We start from the raw sequence: 19,286 nt of genomic DNA, 5'->3' as shown, positions 1-19,286 counted from the left end.
TACTATGAACGGATAGCTTTTTGTTATTTAATGCCATTTTATGTTATCTGCCAACTGAAAAATGTCTAGGTGGCAAATAATTCAGGTATGCAAACTAGAAAATCTAGGAATAAACATTGTTCCCAGTCTCAGAGGAGTGTGCCTGGTAGGAAATAAGCTTGCACAGTCTGTAACAGCATGCATTTCCTAGATTCCTTCCTTTCGTGCTCACGGTTCACCAAATAGGTTGCTGTCAGCTTCTTTCCGAAAATCATTTGGTCCATGGCTTTGCCAACTATAACACAGAGGCTGAATTCCCAAAGAATTAGTGATTCAATTTCCTTTTACGGACTTTTCTCTGGTGTTTGTTGCTGTTGTTGTTTTCTTGATGGAGACTAAGGGATTATCTTAAATCCCTGTGGAAAAGGGTCCTATTCTCCCTATTTTATGGATTGAAGAAGAAGAACTAGGCCCAAGTCATTGATTTGAGACTCTGCCTTTAAAAAGCTAAAGCCTAACTTCTGTTAATAAAATGCAGTCATGTCTGCTGATTGCAATTAGAAGACTTCACAGCACTGAGTAGCAGTGATTAATCATGGTTTGATGCATTTCTTCCCTGCACCCAGGGGCTGGAATTTTTTGGCGTCACTTGGATGTGTAAACCAAAGCATACTTTTTTCCTGTTTACTTTTCATATTAATTTATGGACTTTTCCGTGTCAGTAGCTGCGAATCTTAACTGCTTTTGTTACATGATTTCACAATATTGCTAAAGAAGTTATGTCACTTTTTTATGTGTAAATAGTAAACAGATTGAACCCTGAAGAAACTGGAAACTCTTATAGAGCAAGCTCTCTGGACAAAATAGAAAAGAAAGTAATATCTAAATTGCTTTATTTAACCAGGGAATATGAGATTGAGCATATTCATGGTGGGTGCACTTGGTAGCAAACCACCGTAGTTTGCACTTAAAGCACAGATTGTATTTGATTCTGTACAATGGAGTCTCGTTTCCTTCCTATTCTGTGTGGAACAAAACCTGAGACTTAAGTGAGTAATAAGGCAAAATACTATAGCTGAAAGTTCTTAGGAGCAGCTAATTGAAGTTGAGTCATGTTCGTATACATAAGTAGTTCACTCCTTAGTCATGAAACTTGGAATCCTGACAGGTTGGATCCATGGTGACAAATCCTGTCATTCCAAAAATAAGTTTAAAAGGTAGTGTGACCAGGTGCTTTTCTCTTCTAGAGGCTGCTAGACTGTCTCAGCTTGCATCTGTAGAGTCCTTGGAGACAACGCATGGCAACGCCATTTGGCTTTCTAAATATGGATTAATTTCTTTCTTCTGGATGTCATCTTGAGGACAGTTAAACACTGGAATAGGCTGAAGAGAGAGGTTGTGCCATCTCCATCCGTGGTGGTTTCAAGATCCATCTGTATAAAAGCCCTGAACAACCTGGGCTGATCATGCTTGGAAGGTTCTGTCACTGTGATTCTGAGATGTTTCTCTGTTGTGGACCAGTTTATCACCTAGGGCCACAGTTTAGTGATTGCTGTGCTTTAAAGGCCATTGTACACAGGACTGTAATTAGATTTTTTTTTTAGTGCTATCTTTTTGAGTATAGTGAAATATATCTTCAAAATAAACATAATCTTCCTAAAGAGATCAGAATGTTAAAATCTCACTTTCAACAACCTTACCTGTTTCATAGTGAGAGTTCATCGGAGTTATTTATTATTACAAGCTTGAAGGGGTTTAACTGAAGGATTTCTTTAAAAGCTTTTCCACATCTTCCTGTTGAAAAATGCCTTAAGAGAAATTTTGGATTTCACTGGAATATTTTAGCTTCTTAATAGTCTGCATTTGTTGCACTGAAAAAAAATCAAGTACTTCAACATGAACAAAGCAAGGAACTTTGCAAATTGCTTTCAAAGTAACATCAAAACCAACTTCTTGAGAGCAGAGGCAGCATATTGTGTTCAGCTGGTTTTGTGTGTGGTATCTGAAGGTCTGCTTGCTCATTATTAGTTAATATTTCCTAAAATCCTTGTGTGTTAAGCCTCCAGGATGTTTATAGCACTTATTTTCACACAGTAGGGCACTAGCAGTGAGGAAAAAATTCAAGGTCTTTAGCATAAAGCATGGCTAGAATGTTCCCTAAGAGGAAGCTTTAAAAAAAAAGCCACAATTATTTATTGGTCTGTTTCCTTGTGTCAAAGATCAATGTATCCTAATTTACAAGAATTGCTTAAAGGCCAGGGCCAAGAAACTGGAGCCTTGTTTGTTTGCATCATTTCTGTAGCTATTACAGTATGTACTGCTCAGTATGGAGTTACTTTCTGCAGTTGGACTTTGTAGTTTATTTTTAGCCTATATAAGCTCTCGTGGCTAAAGTGTGCTTGTGACAAAAGGCAGCAGGGGCTCTGAACTGGTAAAGCTTTCTCTGTGCTGCTTTTTTTGGTGGCTGCAGCACTGTGCTTAGCAGTTGGGAGACAAGAAAAAGGTGCTAAAGAGATGGGCCTGGAGTTGTGGAATGAGAAGAAAAAGAGTGGATGAAGCCAAACTGTTGTTTGGAATATAGGAAGTGAGCGTGTGCACTGTGCTTTCCTACGGAGTTATAGGTTCTGCTGCAATCCAGCTGACCAAAGAACCCCCGGCCCTGGGAGACACAGGTGATCATCTGTGGAGAATCTATGCAGAACTCATCTTTCTTGATGTATCTGTCTAAATTTTCTAGATTTTACAAAATCTTTCTAAATTTTACAAAAAACAGCTGTAGTTTTTCATAGGTTTACTTTTACAGTGAAATGGAAGACCCTGCAAAACAAAAAAAGAGTGCAATGAACTTTACTTGTGAAACCTCTGCAAATTCACTTGGAGGATGGGAGGACCAAACCCTGACAAAAAATGTGCTTAAGGCCTGGCTGCTGTAATAATTCTATTTTGTGAGGGTAGCGTGACTCACACCACTTAATGTTCCTATCTCAGTATACAGTTTATTTTTAAGTAGGACTGTAAAAAATAGTGTTTTTCTCTACTAGTTGTTGCTATGACTTCACAATATTTCCCTAAATACGCTTGCTCATACTTTCTCACAGCATAGTATTTGGCATATTAAAACCTTAATTCCATCAGTATTTCCTGAGTGCTGATCATTTTCATGCTGCTATGGAAAAAAAGGATAACTCTGTGTATTACGTAGTTCTAGTTGAGGAGGAGTAAAGGGTTTTTTTAAAAACCCAGTCACCACAACCTGTTCCCTCATTTAAGAAAATGTTCCTGTGTTTGAGCTTTTTCAGTTTTTCCATTTGACTTTTCAGGGTCAATTTGCAGGAATGATATAGTTTAAGCTCTTTTGTTAAAGGTAAGTGGACACTGTATTATTACTTCAGAACACTTTCATTGTCTTTTCTATCTGTAATTGGAGGGGAAAAACACTGCTTGTGTGGTTTGGGAAGAGTGGGGTGGATGACTTGCTGAAACTTCCCTTCAGGTTTATACTTCAGGGTTTCTTTTACCAAGATGCTGAACTCTACAGCTGTCTTCCAGATCTCTTCCAAGTGGCAGTGAACACTTTGGTTGAAAGGTCTTGGTGTAGTGGAGAAAAGCTGCCCAGACCCTTCCCGAGGACCTTCAGAACCTCATTCGTCCCTCGTTCCGCGTGGTGTGCCCGGCTGTTTAATTTTAAGCTATTCTTTTGAATTTGTCCAGTTAGTTGCAAGCTTATTGCACTTTGATTTCCTCCTTATGCTGCTTATAGCTGTCTAAAAAAGGGCATGAGAAAATATCAACACTTACAAATGAGATCTTTGCTTACCTTAATGTATTGTAAAAATTGCAAGGGACAAAATTTATCTGGAAAGAACACATTCCAGGTAAAGGTGTGCTGCTAGAGAAACTGACAGTTAAATAGTGGTTTAACTTTTCCCTCTTGGCTCAGTAAAAGCACAGGTGGAAATGCTGGTTTTTTGGTAATTACTAATTAAATAATTTGAAGATTGTTACACTAACATGTAAAAATAATTTGCCTCTATATGATTTTCCTTTCTAGTTTGCCATTTTGCAGAACCCTTCTTACATTTTGGCTGTCTTTTAAAAATAAAATTCTAACAACTGATGTTCTTGTGGTTTTAGTTTCATATTCACCATTAAGGTTATGTAAGCTTTTTTGTGAACTGCATTATGTAAATGAATTGGATGAAAAACTGATAAGAAGAAGCAGCTTGTCTTCCCAGCCAGAGTAATTTTGTTATGTTTGTGCTGCAACTGTCCAAAGAACTGTTTTGTTTCAGTAGCTGGGTTTTGTTATAAACAAGTGCCTACCCTTATGGTACTGTTATTTTCAGTGTATCCCAGAAATGCTAATTTAGTGTTGAATTCTCCTTGCCTGGGAGGCTTTCAATGCCATTTCTCTCAGCAGTTTGTCATAACCACTGGGGCAGCAAGGTCAGGTTTGAAGATGTTTTCTGCCCCCTTTTGAGGGGGCCATGGTACATTAAGGGAAGCAAGATTGATAGGGCAAAAAAAGAGAGGGAGCTTCAACTTACAGTCTACTGATAAAAGTATTCATCCCACAAAGGGTGGTAAAATCTGTTTACCTGTATGTATCCCTGGTAGTAGTTAGAGATAAACTTGGCAGGAGACATCCAAACAGGAGAAGCTGGCGAAGTATCTGTAGAGATCAGACAGGGGTTTGTGCATGTGTTTTGGGAGGCAGCTGTTTCCTCTCTCTGCTACCTCTTGGTCTCCAGCCCACAAACTGCATTTGTGCCTGGATTTTTGTCTCAGTTATGTTTTTGATGTTAATCTTAAATGTTAGCTTAGGGTAACCCTAACCTTTTTCATAGCCGGTGATTTATAAAGTCATCTGCTTCGATGAGGATAGATTATATGTTTCTTCCTTGCAGCTGTGTCAATAAAAGTGAAAATGCCTGAATTGTTAAAGTAATTACTTACTTCTAATAAAGCACAGAATTCAGAGCTGATGGGATTTCTGGTTTTTTGTTTTGCTAAAATAGACAAATGACAAGAAGACATTTATTTTTCTTTAAATCAACAAATTTTGGCCTTAAATGTTTCTGGTGGGTTTCATAACACAGATTCCAGTGGAAAAGAAATAGGAATCAGTGCAGGTTGTTGTTGCAGAAGCAAAGGTCAGTTGATTGTCTTGTAGGAATGCTTTGAAAGTGGAGTAGTTAATGAGTAAGCATCTCACTGCTCAATCTTTTCTTTTGCTTGTCATAGGAAATTTTATCATTAAATAAACTCAAGAGTAGTGAAATGTGATATAAGCAGATGCATTGAGTGTTTTCTGGACAACCAAAGTCATGATAAGAACCATGAACTTTGTATGGTAGAAGCTTTCTGTTCCAAAATGCCCTGTGTGGTTACTTCTTGTTTTTATTTGGCACCTCTAGATATGAAAATACTGAATGACGTTGCCTAACATAAATTTTTTCTCATAACTTCATAATTCCACTTCATTAATAATGCTCATAAATGGGGTTTTTTTTCTGTTTTTACAGATTCTGAAGGTGTTTAAGCTCTGAATACTTACAAGCTCATCATACGTAGCGATGTCTGGCTCATACGATGATTCCGTTGGAGTAGAAGTTTCTAGTGATAGCTTCTGGGAGGTAATCCAAATGTTTTATTCAATATTTTGATTTTATTTTTTATTCTCACTGTAGAAAATCTGATTTTTGTGCATTGTAAATTGTGGAAAGAGTTGCAATACAAGACACATTGGTTGTTGTGATCTGCAGAAACAGCCTTCGGGGTAGAAATTACCTTTTGGATTTTGACCTAGTTCTGTTGAGGGCTTTAATGGGCACAAACTTGAGGATCATCCATGTGGGTAAGGTATGGAATTCAGAATTGAACCTTTGTCGATTTTTACTGTCAAGGAAGAGCATGTGTGAGTAGCTTTTAAAATGATCAATGTTAAATCTAAAGTAACTGTTCCAGGCTACTGTAAGCATACATAAGTTACAAATGTGTAAGGCAGTGTATGAATGTACTGCTTGTTTCCTGTTTGTATCTGGCTTTAAGTGTAAACTTTTTTGAGAGAATTTATGCTTATCTCAGTGTAAAAGGGTACATGCAGAAAGACAATATAAAGTACTTCATAATACCAGTAATTTGTGCTGCCCCAGTCTGACAGAGGCTTTCAGATGCTGTGCTAATTTAAGGTCTAAAGAAAGGAAACTTCATAAAGCAGAAATACTTTTACAAAGCCAGATCTTTTTCTTAGAACAAAAAGAAGGGTTTGACAGTGTCAATACTGGCACAATTGGAGGTAAGTACACTGTCCAAATTAGCTGTATTCAGTAGGACGAACTTCTGCCATTTGAGAGGGATCTCTTTGGAGTTTGAACTATAGCAAACATTAAAACAGCTCAGAGGAACCTGTCTGAATATTTCTGTTAGCAGAGACCTGTGTATGACAGCTTGATTTTGGTGACCTGGTACTGTATTTCCTTTTAAATGTAAGCTTTTCTAGACCACTAAACTGTGCTCTTTGTAGTGACAGCATATTACATTTTGATGCAGATCTCCCACGGTTTTTCAACTATTTTCTAAAGGATCTAATGCCATGACCCCTTTTGTTGTAGGGGTACTCTGTATGATGACTGCAGAGAGGCTGTGGGACCTCAACTCACAGAGGTGTCCCTCAGCTGGCTGTGATCCTGAGCAATCTGAGCTATCACACCTGCTTTGAGCAGGGGATTGGATTACCTGATCTCCAGAGGGTCCTTCCAACCTCAGTTTTACTGTATATGGTTTGTTTTATGCTGAGGCAACTTCCTGAGCAGGCTTCCTTGCTAGGAGTGTTTCAAAATAAAATGAGGCAAGTCAGGAAAAAAAGAATTCTGGACTAAAGGGGATATTTTGATGTGTGTTGGGCATCATATACTTGGCAGCAGAATGTGATTTCTGGCTGGCTGTTCCGTACCAAGCTGTTGTCTTCCATCAAGTAATCATGTCTGGAAGCATAAAAGCTGCGTGAATAAGAACAAAAATTCTGTAAACTGGGATGATTATGTTTGGACAAATTTGAACTCAAAGAATTAAATCCAATAAAGGATGATCAGAAATGACAATTACCCTAAATGAGGGCCTTCACGAAGATTTGCTTAAATGTATTTGATGCTTATTATAGGTGGTTTATTTGTGTTTGTGCTTTTGGTGACTTATTTTACATCATTTTGTAAACACTACTACTTAAGTCTGTTTCTTTGGACTTTTCTGTGTATTCTTTCCAAAAGGGCAGGACTGCAGTCTGTTTCATAAGCAATGTGAGTAGGCTAATGTATAATGCATGAGCATACCTTTCTTTATCCTTGGATAAGGAAATGTTAGACTTCTGTATAGCAATCAGTTGGTTTCCATATAGGGTTTTCTATGCTTTCTCTTTTTTGATGTATAACCACAAAGATTGTTCTTTGCTGTTGAAATGCTACTTGGAAAGTCATGGCAATCAGGTGAAATTCCAGGTGACAGGAAAGAAACGTTGTACCTGTCTTTAGAAGGGGTAGGAAGAAGGACCCTGGGAACTACTGAGCTGTCAAACTCACCTCTGTGCCCAGGAAGATCATGCGACAGACCCTGTCAGAAGCTCTGATAAGGCACAAGGACGACAGGAAGGTTATCTGAGACAACCAAGGGCAAATCTTGTGTGACCAACCTTGTGGCCTTTTCCAGTGGAGTGACTCCATCAGTGGACATGAGAAAGGGTACAGGTGTCATTTATGTGGATTGCTGTAAAGCCTTTGACCCCCACAACATCCTTCTCTCCAAATTGAAGAGACATGGATTCCATGGGTGGATTGCTGGATGGAAAAGGAATTACTTGGGTGGTTGTATCCAGAGGGAAGCAGTCAATGGCTCAGAATCCCAATGGACGTCAGTTACAAGTGGTGTCTCTCAGGGGGACCATACTGGGACCGGTGTTACTTAATATCATCATTGATGGCATAGTGGGATTGAGGGCACCCTCAGCAGGTCTGCAGATGACACCAAGCTGAGGGTGCAGTGACAATCCAGAGGGACCTGGACAAGCTCAGGCAGTGGCCCATGGGAATCTCATAAGGCTTAACAAGAGCAAGTGCTGGTGCTGCACCCGGGTCAGGGGAACCCCTGGGTTCAATCCAGGTGGGGATGAGCAGGTGAAGCAGCCCTGGGAGAAGGACTTGGGGGTGCTGTGGGTGAGAGCTCAACATGCCCCAGCCCAGAACCCCCCTGTGCTGGGCTGAGCCCCCAGTGTGGGCAGCAGGGGAGGGGGGATTCATCCCCTCTGCCCCACTCTGCTGAGACCCCCCTGCAGGGCTGCATCCAGCCCTGGGATCCCAGCACAGGAAGGACAGGGAGCTGCTGGAGCCAGTCCAGAGCAGGGACACCAAGGGGAGCAGAGGGATGGAGCAGCTCTGCTGTGAGGAAAGGCTGAGGGAATTGGGATTGTTCAGCCTGGAGAAGAGAAGGATTTGGGGTGACCTCATTGTGGCCTTGCAATGCCTGAAGGGAGCCCACAGGAAAGATGGAGAGAGACTCTTGACAAGAGCCTGGAGTGACAGGACAAGGGGGAATGGCTTCACACTGACAGAGAGCAGGTTTAGATTGGATATGAGGAAGACATTCTTCCCTGTGAGGATGGTGAGGCCCTGGCACAGGTTGCCCAGAGCAGCTGTGGCTGCCCCATCCCTGGCAGTGTCCAAGGCCAGGTTGGATGGGGCTTGGAGCAACCTGGGATAGTGGAAGGTGCCCCTGCCCATGGCAGGAGGTTGGAACAAGATGATCTTTAAGATGCCTTCCAACCCAAACCATTCCATGATACATCTGGTTTGGAGTCATCTTTCCAAAGTAAATTTGTCTGATATTTAGTCTAAAGCCCATCCTTTTTTATATGTTCTAAATTGGTTGTTTTATTTCTGAAGATTGCAACTTTGAATTTTGGTCTTAGTCTTTCTCGATAGGGTTAAACAGCTTTGATTGATGTCTTCTGTTTGATTCCATTAAAAAAGATGTGGCGCCTTTGGAATGCTAGCTGAGTGCTTCATGCCTCAGGTCACAGAAGTAAAGAACTCTTAAATCAATTTGGAAGTTGTTTTGTTACTACAGATTCTCTCATTTACATTCTTGTTAGAGGTTTCTGAAGATTTTTGACACAATAAGATTTTTTTCTTTGTTTTTGAAGTCAGCTTGCAGTTTGTTAAAAGGTACTTTGCTATGTTTTACTGCCACAGCTGAAAGCAGTGAATGTATTTAAACTGGGCTGTGGCACAGAAGTGACAGTCTGGCAGGGTAAGCTCTTGAGTTTGTTCCCTTGCACTCCAAAATACCTCAGATTTATTTACCTTTGAACTGTGGTACAAAGCCCATCTTTTTCTTGAAAGGCATTTAGGATAGAGTGGGGTGGCTGGCTGTGAGACCTAGCTGAAAAACTGACTGTGAAAGCTGTTTCTTGCTCGCTATATATCTGTTGAAACTAAGACACTTGTAGTTGTTGAAAGTTATTGTTCTGTTGAGCTAATGAAAACTGTACTTAAACCTTGATAAGTGAACTTCAGAGCTTTGCCATTGCATTGACAGAAATTTCATTGTGTTTAGGAAATGAAACACTTTGTTCTCTATCAGTTTTCTGACTTTAGAAGGCTTTGTTTTCTTTTGGAACTGTCACTGCCTTTGCTATGGTTTCTTACTGAAAAACATGAATCTAGAGTCTGTCGTTGCCTGGTAGTAGATGTACTGCTCTAACCTTGTCTGGGTGTATATGTTCAGACTGTCCATGGAGCAATTCAATGCAGGTTACTTCATCTGTTAAGCTTTTTTTATTAAGTTGCTATTTCAATACTGTTCATGGAAACTTCCAGTTCCATCACTGAGAGTTAAGCTCACTGCTGGAAATACAATACGAATAGTAACTTGTTTCCTCTAAAGGTCAGTATTTTTTATTGCAACACAGATATTGTTATCAGGTTCTGGCTTGTGGTTGGGAAATTGTTGCTTTGTTGAAAGGGAATTGGAGAAGTTGCTGTTGGGACTCGTGTTCTTGGTGATGGTTTACTGTAGATCTGGCAGTCAAAAAATGTGGGTAGATCAAGGCTTAGGCAGAGGTAGTATCTTGCATCAGAACAGCTGATAGGACTGAATAAAACAGGCTTTCAGAATTATACGTGTTTGTTTAGCATGCAGTAGAAATAGCAGCAGCTTTCACAGTTAAATTGAATCTTTTTTTCTTATTTGCTTAACCCAAGATATTACTTAAAAGCTTTTTGTCTTCTAGCAGGATGATAAAATCCTTTTCAGAAGAACAAATCCTTTCCTTTTCCTCTAATTTCTTCAGGTGTTTAGTCAACAAAACTACTTTAGGAGTCAGAGAATTTTGTACATATTTTAATAGAGGTTGCTTGGAGAATTTTGTACATACTTTAATAAAGGGTGCTTGGAGAACAAAGAATTGAAAAATAATAAGAAAATACTTTCTGAAAGGTAGTTACCATGATAACAGTGGAGGATTTCATCAAAGTTTCAGTTGTAGTAGTGTCTTAGATTACTTGAGAAATGGAAGTTTCTCTCAATTTATTTTTCTGTCAAGCCTTAGTGTACCTTGATGTGTCTGGTTAAGCTCATAACTCTCTCTGGCTGCAGAAATCTTAAAGACTGAGCCATATTGTTGATAGGATGTTGAAGGAATTCCTTCATCAGTGTTACTTAGCTGACAAGGATGATATGCTTTGGGTAATCAAAGGTTATTGCTGATAGCCTGAAGCAGGGTGGCAGCAAGTTTTCCAAGGGAAAGCAGAAAATGTCCAAATTGAAACCCTTTGTATTTCTTTTTCATCTATTATATGGAGTCTAAGCTTTTGCATGACTGCTGTAAATGCATCTTAGTTTGTCATAATTATTTAGGGCATTTTCTGCATCCAAAATTAGACCGTGGCAAAACTGGTTAGTTCCAACATTGTGTTGCTTTAGTGAAACACGAGAAGTGGGCAAACCTATTGGCCTTGTCCTGTTGAAGTAGTTTTGGAATGCCCATGAAAGAATATGTTATATTAATAATTAACGAAATACATAATAAAATTTGCCTTCTGCTTATTAAGCCCCAGTCTTATGCTTGGTAATCACTATCAAGGGCATATTAAAAGAAAAGTGCCTTGGGCAAGATGAGACCAATGCTCTTGCTCAGTTACATACCTGTGAAGGTAAGAAAGCCAATGAGTGAGTGTTTCTAGAGATCAAAGTGGAAGTGTATGCATATCTTGCAAGGTAAGACATCAAAAGGAGCAGCTACCCTGTCTGTGGAGGCACTTTACATGAGCTCTAGGTCCCTCAGAGACTGTGTGCTCCTTATCCCCTAGGTGTGCTTCCTTATCTCCCTGACTTTCTGCTAACATCAGCAATATGGAGCCCACTTATTGCAGGGGTGTTTAAAACACCTACTTACCCAAACAGAAATAGGCACTCTGAACAGCTGCTAAACCTGCAGCTGGGATTATTTTAGTCCCTTGGAGGACAGGACCTGGTGTGCATTTTGAAGTGCTGAACACAGGGCTTTTGTTGCATTCTGAAGGATTTGCTGAGAATCCACTAGCGATATAAGATTTCCAGCCTCAGACAGTGGAAGCTGATCCCCTGTGTAGGATGAGTGAATCAAATTTGGCCACTGTTTGCATTGCCATTGTCCCCTGCCCCCTTCTAACCACATTAAAAAAAAAAACAAAACAAACCACTAAAAAAATTCTACCCAAAAAAAAAAAAAAAAACAAACCCAAACCAACCAAAGCAAGGCCCAAATGAAACACTCTGGATAAAAATACTTGGACTCTGCAATAGTAGATTCCTGTCACATAGACGTTTTTTAAATCTCCTCCTAACTTTGAGCAACAGAATATTTTTCATTTATAGTGCCAGGTGTTTGCTTTACTGGTGTATTTGGCTTAAGATTTTGTGTGTTTAAGAGCTTCCTCGGGATTTTTCTTGTAGCCAGTGGTGAATTTATATGCATAAACTTCCCCAGAGCTAGCACTCATAGGTACTGGGTCTGTGTATGTGCTAATTATGCAGCAAGGTAATTGTTTTTATTTATAAAAACCACACAGTGGTTATAGATGTTAATGCTGGTTGAAATGTTTGGAAACTTCCTGTTTGACGTAGCTGGAAAGAAATTTTACTCATGGTTCAATGGAATGCTGGAAATAGTGTGTGTCCCCATGCTGGCCACTGATGTGTGGGTTTCACTGTGAACCTTTAGAGCTTATTATTCTGTTTTGTGCCTAGGAGTATTTGCCCCTAAAAATACCCTTGTTGGCTTTCTTTTGAATGGTTCCAGTTCATAAGGGCTGGCTTGTTGTGAATAAGCTCTGCAAGCTTGGAAAAAGAGTTGACATCAACTCTATCTTCAGGCATTTGAAACTCCTGAAGTATTTGTGGTTATAGTGATTATCATGATATGCTGAAATTACTTAAGAGGAGTTTAGCAATAGCTGAACGTTTGCCACCTTCTGGGCTGCTAACAAATGAAAATACTCTTCTTTTTTCTCTCAATGTACCAGAAAAACCTGCAAAGTATGTTTAACACTCTAGGCTTCTATGCTGCTCTATGAATATGCCTTAAAATAAAAGAAGAGTCTAACAGTTGAGGTAAAGGAGCCTACATAGTTTAAGACTCTTCCTTTGTGTTTAGTGCTTTGAAATTGTAGAATAATGAGGTTGTAAACTCTCAGATATTCCCACTAAAGATCCTGTCAGTGACAGTGCCTGGCTCCCTTGGTAGAAAGAAAGCTGCCTGGACTGCCAACTATAGGATGATCAATGCCTCATCAGAGGGTGCCTCTGTGTTTTTTTCTGGATGTTACAGAGTCCCTAAATCTTAGATTTGGCAGAGGATTTGAGGTGACATTGCTGTGCTCATGCCTGAGAGGAAATTATAAAATCAGAGGGAATGCTTTCTTGATTAAGCTAAGTGGAGACCTGATGCCATCTCTAATACCTGTGAGAGATAAATGGGCAAAATAGGATCAACTGAGGTTTATTAGTAGCATAGCTCAGTATTTTTTGCAGTGGAAAAGGGTTAAAACAGATGGTTAATTCAAATTAGAACAGGTAGGGAGAGTGACACAAAACTATGAATCACAATTTTCACAGAATTAACTGATGGCATCAAAAAAGTAACCATTATAGTGGTATTTTTAAGAAATAAACTCTTGGTTATTTCCTTTTGAAGTGTTTCTGAAAAATGAGGGTAAACAGAAACTGATTTTGATATCCTATAATAAACTATCTCTTTCAGATGGATGTAATGTTGATACTAAAATGAAAGTAGGCTATAGGTTTTAAATATCTGTTTTTCTTCTTGAAATGGTGAGAAAGTTTGTAATCTTACAATTTACTTTTCTGAAACAAATATTTTATTTGTAGGACATGGAAACTTTGAACTTCATGTCATAATTTCATTCGTGTCTTAGTTGTCTGCTGTCTGTATAACAGGAAATAGCCCAATGCTCAGAATGATCAGAAATTTATTCTAACTAGCAAAATCACATCTGTTCATGTACTGTACAGGGCTCATTGAGAAATCTGAAAATTGCCAGGCATTATGTAAATGTGGCTCTGACTGAAACCTGAAACAAAGAAGCACAGGATTTTTTTTTTTGTTTGTGTTGTTCCTGGCCAGTTGCTACAAATAAAAGAATTTTTCATTTTTGATTTGCTCAAATAGTTGTTGTGAAGGGGAAGGGGGAAGTCTTGCAGAACGTTTGCCAGTAACCTCAAAAACTGGAAAAAGGAGTCTTGAATAAACAATGTATATATAACATAATGTTTTTCAGAGTTCAGGATGTCTTGAGTGTGTTTCTGGGTTTTTCATTTATTGTTTTAACTTATCTACAGTTAATCTGGTAGTTCCTTGGTGACATAAAAGCTGGAATTCTTTTCCCTTTACTTGGCTCTGTGGTCTAAGGACCTTGTGCCTCAAACCTTATCTCCCACAGTGACAGGCTGCACATTCCACTTCTCAAAGATTTGTCATTGCAGTGTCCATAACTTAAAATGCAATTTTTTTTAAGAAACCACTAGGTTTTTAAAGTGTTACATGCCAAGTTATATAACTTATGTTCTCTGTCATGGAACACAGAAAAAATGCTGTATTTCCAAAATTCTAGCATTCCTCATAGGGCAAATTTCAGTGTAAAAGGCTTTCTTTGCAAGACTAGGTTATTTTCTAGTATTGTAGGCCTGGTTGCTCCTTATGCTGATTCTAAACTGTGATGCTGAGTTCCTTCAGTCCTCCTGGGAGGAGGAGGGAGTGAGTGAATTATCTATGGTGTGCATGCAGCTCTTTAAAGGTGGCCTAATGAGATAACAGTGAATGGACCATCATAGGTAAGCTCGGTTCAGTTCTCTGAATACCTGCCTGAAATTTGGCAACTGCTAGATGTTACCATGAGATTAGAGTTTGCTCAGACAATGCAAAATGAAAGGATTAAATGTACCACAAGGCAGCCAGCTCTCATTCAATATTAGCATTTAAAATGCTAATTTAATAGTGAAGATTTATGAAAGGAAATGTTCATGTTACAGACATAAATCCCTGGGCACATAGCTGGAGACACAAATTGATGCTAATATAAGGCTTCAGTAGTTGTGCCAAGCTAACCTGTTTTGAAAATCTGCTTGTCTGTGAACCTACAGATGGAGTAATTTTGAGCAGATGAATGATTTGTCTTTCATTACAAAGACTGTAGAAAGTATTCTTGGAGGTATTTAATTTCCTTAACACTTTGATGACGTAGGTATAACTGCCTGCTCCTCGATCTCCGCTTCTCCTGAAAACAGGAGGTTATCTTTCATGCTTTCTTGGTAATAGATGCCATCAGTTGACATGGATGCATTGACTCTCTCTGGTAGCTTCTTATCTTCAGTTCTATTGTGGCTTATGTTTAAATGTGCAGGGGGTATGTGTATGCATTTGTTTACATGATTTAGATGAATCAGTGACTGCTAACTAATGCATTACTTAGATGCTAACTAAATTCCTTTGATCTGTTGAAGTGGATCTAGTTCAAATGAAAAAACATGCTCAAATGAATTCTTTGAAGCCACTGTCTAAGAGAAATGGTTTTGTCATTGATAGTTTTGATTTTATTTTTTTCCCAGATTTAATGAGAAGTCCTAACATCTGTCTGTATTTATTAGTGTAGTCATGTATTCTTCCAGCATTTAATATAGGGATTATTTTCCCTTTTAAGAATATTCCCCTGTATACCATTTTTTCTCAAGCAAATGGCTTTGCATGTACATCAGCTGACAAAATTCTGAGTAAATGAGCCTAAAAAGTTGGATGTTTTTGTGTATGTCAGATGTGAAGCAGATATGATTCAAATGTAAGAATGACTAGCGTGCTTTGAGTATTTGAATGTTTAATCTACTGCCTTGCTGCTAATCTTCATTTTTCAGTCAGGTGGTTAGGGCAGATAAGAAACTGGCTGTGATATTTAATAGGCTGTGCAAATTCTCTTAACAGAGTTCTTAGGTCTTGTTTAATGTTTACAAAAGCCAGGCTGAGTGACCTTGAATTCAGTGGAAATGTTACTCTGCGACCAGTGTAAGGCTTTTTTTCCTTTCAGACATTTAGATTTGCTATTCCATGTTGGTGTGTGCACAAGAGTGAAAAGGGAGTGTTAATTATATAGTGGATGTTCATTATATAGTGTGCATTTTGCTGCATGTCCTCATTTTATTGTAGCTTGTACATTGAGCAGCTGTGGGGTTTTTAGTATTTACAATTCTAAGTATGGGAGCTCCACGTCATTGCTGTCAGTATCTTCCCACATTAAATTCTAGAGTATACTTTGGAAATAATTGCTATGTGGTTTGTCAGCAGTGAGTGCATTCTTAAAAACTATTATTATGGTTGATAGAGATGTTGCAATGCTCCTTTGCATGTCTGTGCAGTTTTATTAATCCTGAAAGATTAAACACAGCATAAAATTAAGGTATTAGGTACTTGATAATAAACAATGAAGAGGGGAAGAAATACTCTATTATTTCTCTTCATTTTCCCCACTATCTAGAACATTACCAAGAAATAATAATGCAGAACAATTGTGGTGACTGCCCATAATTACATTTCAGGCCTAATAAAATATAATAAAGCTTTCACTTTTAAAAAAGCTTTCACTATTTTTTACAGGGGAACTTGTAGCCTTTGTTGTGTTCTTGCAGTTAGGTTTTATGATTACTTGATTTAAGATTAATGAACCCAATTCCATAATGGATTGTTTCCTGCTGTATTATCTTACTCTTAGTTAACAGTATTTGTGTTAATTAGAGATTTATCTTGTTTTCAGAGCTTTCAAGCAGAAATTAAGTATTTGTCTCTTGGTAGGTTGGAAATTACAAGAGGACAGTAAAACGAATTGATGATGGCCACAGACTTTGCAATGATCTTATGAATTGTATTCATGAGCGGGCACGGATAGAGAAGGTCTATGCTCAGCAGCTCACAGAATGGGCTAAAAGGTGGAAGCAGCTTGTGGAGAAAGGTAATGCCTTCTGAGTTTGAACTCTGACAACTTTCTCAAATGGAAAAAAATGTTTCTGTATATCTTTGTTTTGGTAAGTACAAAGTAGAAATATTGTGTGTTTTAGCCTATAATGGAGTCTTTGCAAGAGGCTCAGTAATGTGACAAATGACCAAGCTTTTTTTCATAAAAACCCAACCAAGCAAAGGCCTGCTCTTTTGCAAGTTTGCTTGTTTCTTGCTGAAGCAGATGAATCTTGCCTCCAGTGCTGAGTTATGTTCTAGAGAACTGTCTGTTTCTAGATAATTAACTGTATAGTTTGTAAAGGGATTCTGAATAACAAGGGGGCAGTGATTGTGGGGGAAAGACTAGTAATTAAAGACCTAGACATTGCTCTAAGGAAGGCTAAACTGACACCTATTTAATATATTCTGCAATAGTTTGTCCTTTCCTGGTTATTCACCCTTCAAAAAGTACACTGAGAAACTGCAGGCAGTTAATAGAGGAGCTCACATGTGGAACACTGAGAATTGTGGTACAGGGGTAAGGACTCCAGACTAAATGAATATTATTTTTTCTGGCTTAAAAGTTTATGATACTCTAAATTTATATGCAAAGCAATTGTTCCCTTTTCTAGGTTTGCATCAACGTTGCTATTTACAAGTGAATATAAGTCAATAGTTTCAGGTAGTTTCTTGGGAATATAAGTTCCATGTGGGTGATGGTTACTGAGAATGACACTTTTTGTTGTGTTTAGGCCCACAGTATGGAACAGTAGAAAGGGCTTGGTGTGCTTTTATGTCAGAAGCTGAAAAAGTGAGTGAACTACATCTAGAAGTAAAAGGTTCACTGATGAATGAAGATTTTGAAAAAATCAAGAACTGGCAGAAGGAAGCCTTTCATAAGCAAATGATGGGAGGATTTAAGGAAACCAAAGAAGCAGAAGATGGATTTAGGAAAGCTCAGAAACCCTGGGCAAAAAAGCTGAAAGAGGTACAGCAGTAGATTATGCATTAGATATCCTGTGTTATAATATACTAATGTTTCAAATCTCTATAAGGGAGTAAACTCCCTATTCTTTCTGCTGGACCCTCCTTTCTCTTAAAGATCTCTTGCTTTCTGTCCTCTTCTGAAAATAAATATTTTTCTCTTGGTCTCTCCTAATCTTGGTGAGTTCAGTGAAAATCTGGAAAAAGTGGAACTTAAGCTATCATTTTAACAGTATCTGATCTCATGCAATTGAAAATTACGAATTGCTCAAATAAATGAAGGAATAATTGTTTGTGGGTTTTTCCCCCTCTCATGTAACATTATTCTTAAGTAACAGGTTGGTAGAAGAAGGGGAGCAGGTAAACATGGGCATGAGGGAAAAGTGTTCAGTTGGGGACTTTCTGTAAACCTTTTATTGAGTCTGTTCAACACTTCTCTAAGCTGTATGAGTGACATTTCTTGTATGGTGAAAGAATGCTCCAGTAATTTCCTTATGTTGATTCTTACATGTTGTTCATTCTTTGGCCTAAATGAAAACAATTTCAGCCCCCAAAAAAGAAAAAACATCCTGAAACAAAACCTGACAGTTTCTTCATTGCAACATGATTTTATGGCAAAGATTTTATGATTGCTGTAGACTGTCCCAGATGCAAAGACTCAAATCTCCTTTGTAGGTAGAAGCTGCAAAGAAAGCTTACCATGCAGCCTGCAAGGAGGAGAAACTGGCTATATCCAGAGAAACAAACAGCAAAGCTGATCCAGCTCTGAATCCTGAACAGCTCAAGAAATTACAAGACAAAGTGGAAAAAAGCAAACAAGATGTACTAAAGGTATACTGTATGTTTTTTTAACCTATAGCTTTGTCTTATTGAAGCTCTTTTTTCTCCTGAATGTGCTGTGAACACCAGTTCACATAGCTCTCTGTCAGTTACAGTCCTGTACCAAAGTTCAGTTTTCTCCCAAGAATGTGTTCTTGCCAAATTTTTCTACTCTGAAGATGAATAATGTATGGCCTGCATTTAAGTAGTTTCATCAGGGAACTAAGCACAGCAGGCCAGCAAACTTCTAGGGCAGAGTTCTAGTTTATTAGTGAGGGCTGAGCTATTTCACTTGAGAGTCTGAGAGACAGATGCCTAAAACTTGATGACATCTAAATATGTCATCATTCTTGACTGCAGAGTGCATTTTTTTTTTTAATTAAGCTGATATAATTCTTTTAGATAAATGCTGTTCTGTTGCACAGTTTGCTTTATCTCTTCAGTGGGCTGCTACTGAGAAGTTTTTAATGTGTGACTCCTCAAGGATGTCTTTATCCTTTGAGAATGCTGTTCTGGGATCTGGAATGTTATGTTCCATCAGTTGGGCTCTTTAAGTTCCTGTCTGTGGACTGCTTCTGTAAATTAGTGCAGAGTCTGAGGTTGTATCTGTTAGCTGAGCTCACAGTGTATGCAATTTATGTTCAAAAGGATGTACACAATGTTTGGGGTTTTGGTCATAACTCAGTGCACTATGTAAACTATTGAAGGAGAAAAGGCAGCACTTTAAAAGGTCTCTGAATACTTTCAATAACTTGAAAGACTTTCTGCTCTGATCTCCTTTGGTTTTTATCTTTCGTGTTACATTAACATTTGTCCTGATTTCTGTTAAAAAGCCAGAGAAGATGCTTGGAGGTTTATTGTAACTGTTTCTGCAGTTTACTTAGATAACTGTGCCCTAGTGTGGGTACAGTGGTCATGGGAAGAGATTGCAGCTTGGCAGCTTTGGCCTAAACCTTGGCCATTACTGCATCGATAA

The 19,286-nt window shown here is 38.6% G+C and overlaps 1 protein-coding gene across 6 annotated transcripts in view; it reads left to right on the top strand.

Annotated features, from left to right (window-relative positions):
- Positions 1 to 19,286, top strand: part of PACSIN2 (protein kinase C and casein kinase substrate in neurons 2) — a 53,883-nt gene that overhangs the window by 22,025 nt on the left and 12,572 nt on the right. For 5 of the 6 annotated variants that reach the window (XM_069003368.1, XM_069003367.1, XM_069003362.1 and 2 more), the window contains 4 exons: positions 5,505 to 5,615; positions 16,367 to 16,523; positions 17,260 to 17,495; positions 18,167 to 18,322. In XM_069003368.1, the coding sequence (XP_068859469.1) occupies positions 5,556 to 5,615; positions 16,367 to 16,523; positions 17,260 to 17,495; positions 18,167 to 18,322 (609 nt within the window). In that variant the 5' untranslated portion in view covers positions 5,505 to 5,555. Of the gene's footprint in view, positions 1 to 3,275; positions 3,344 to 5,504; positions 5,616 to 16,366; positions 16,524 to 17,259; positions 17,496 to 18,166; positions 18,323 to 19,286 lie in introns of those variants that run through there. The other variant, XM_069003365.1, reaches the window with a different exon arrangement.

Source organism: Aphelocoma coerulescens, chromosome 1A (assembly GCF_041296385.1).
Source record: "Aphelocoma coerulescens isolate FSJ_1873_10779 chromosome 1A, UR_Acoe_1.0, whole genome shotgun sequence".
NCBI classification, from domain to species: domain Eukaryota; kingdom Metazoa; phylum Chordata; class Aves; order Passeriformes; family Corvidae; genus Aphelocoma; species Aphelocoma coerulescens.
Note: the sequence above shows the minus strand (reverse complement) of the source record. Positions and strands in the feature narration are given on the sequence as shown.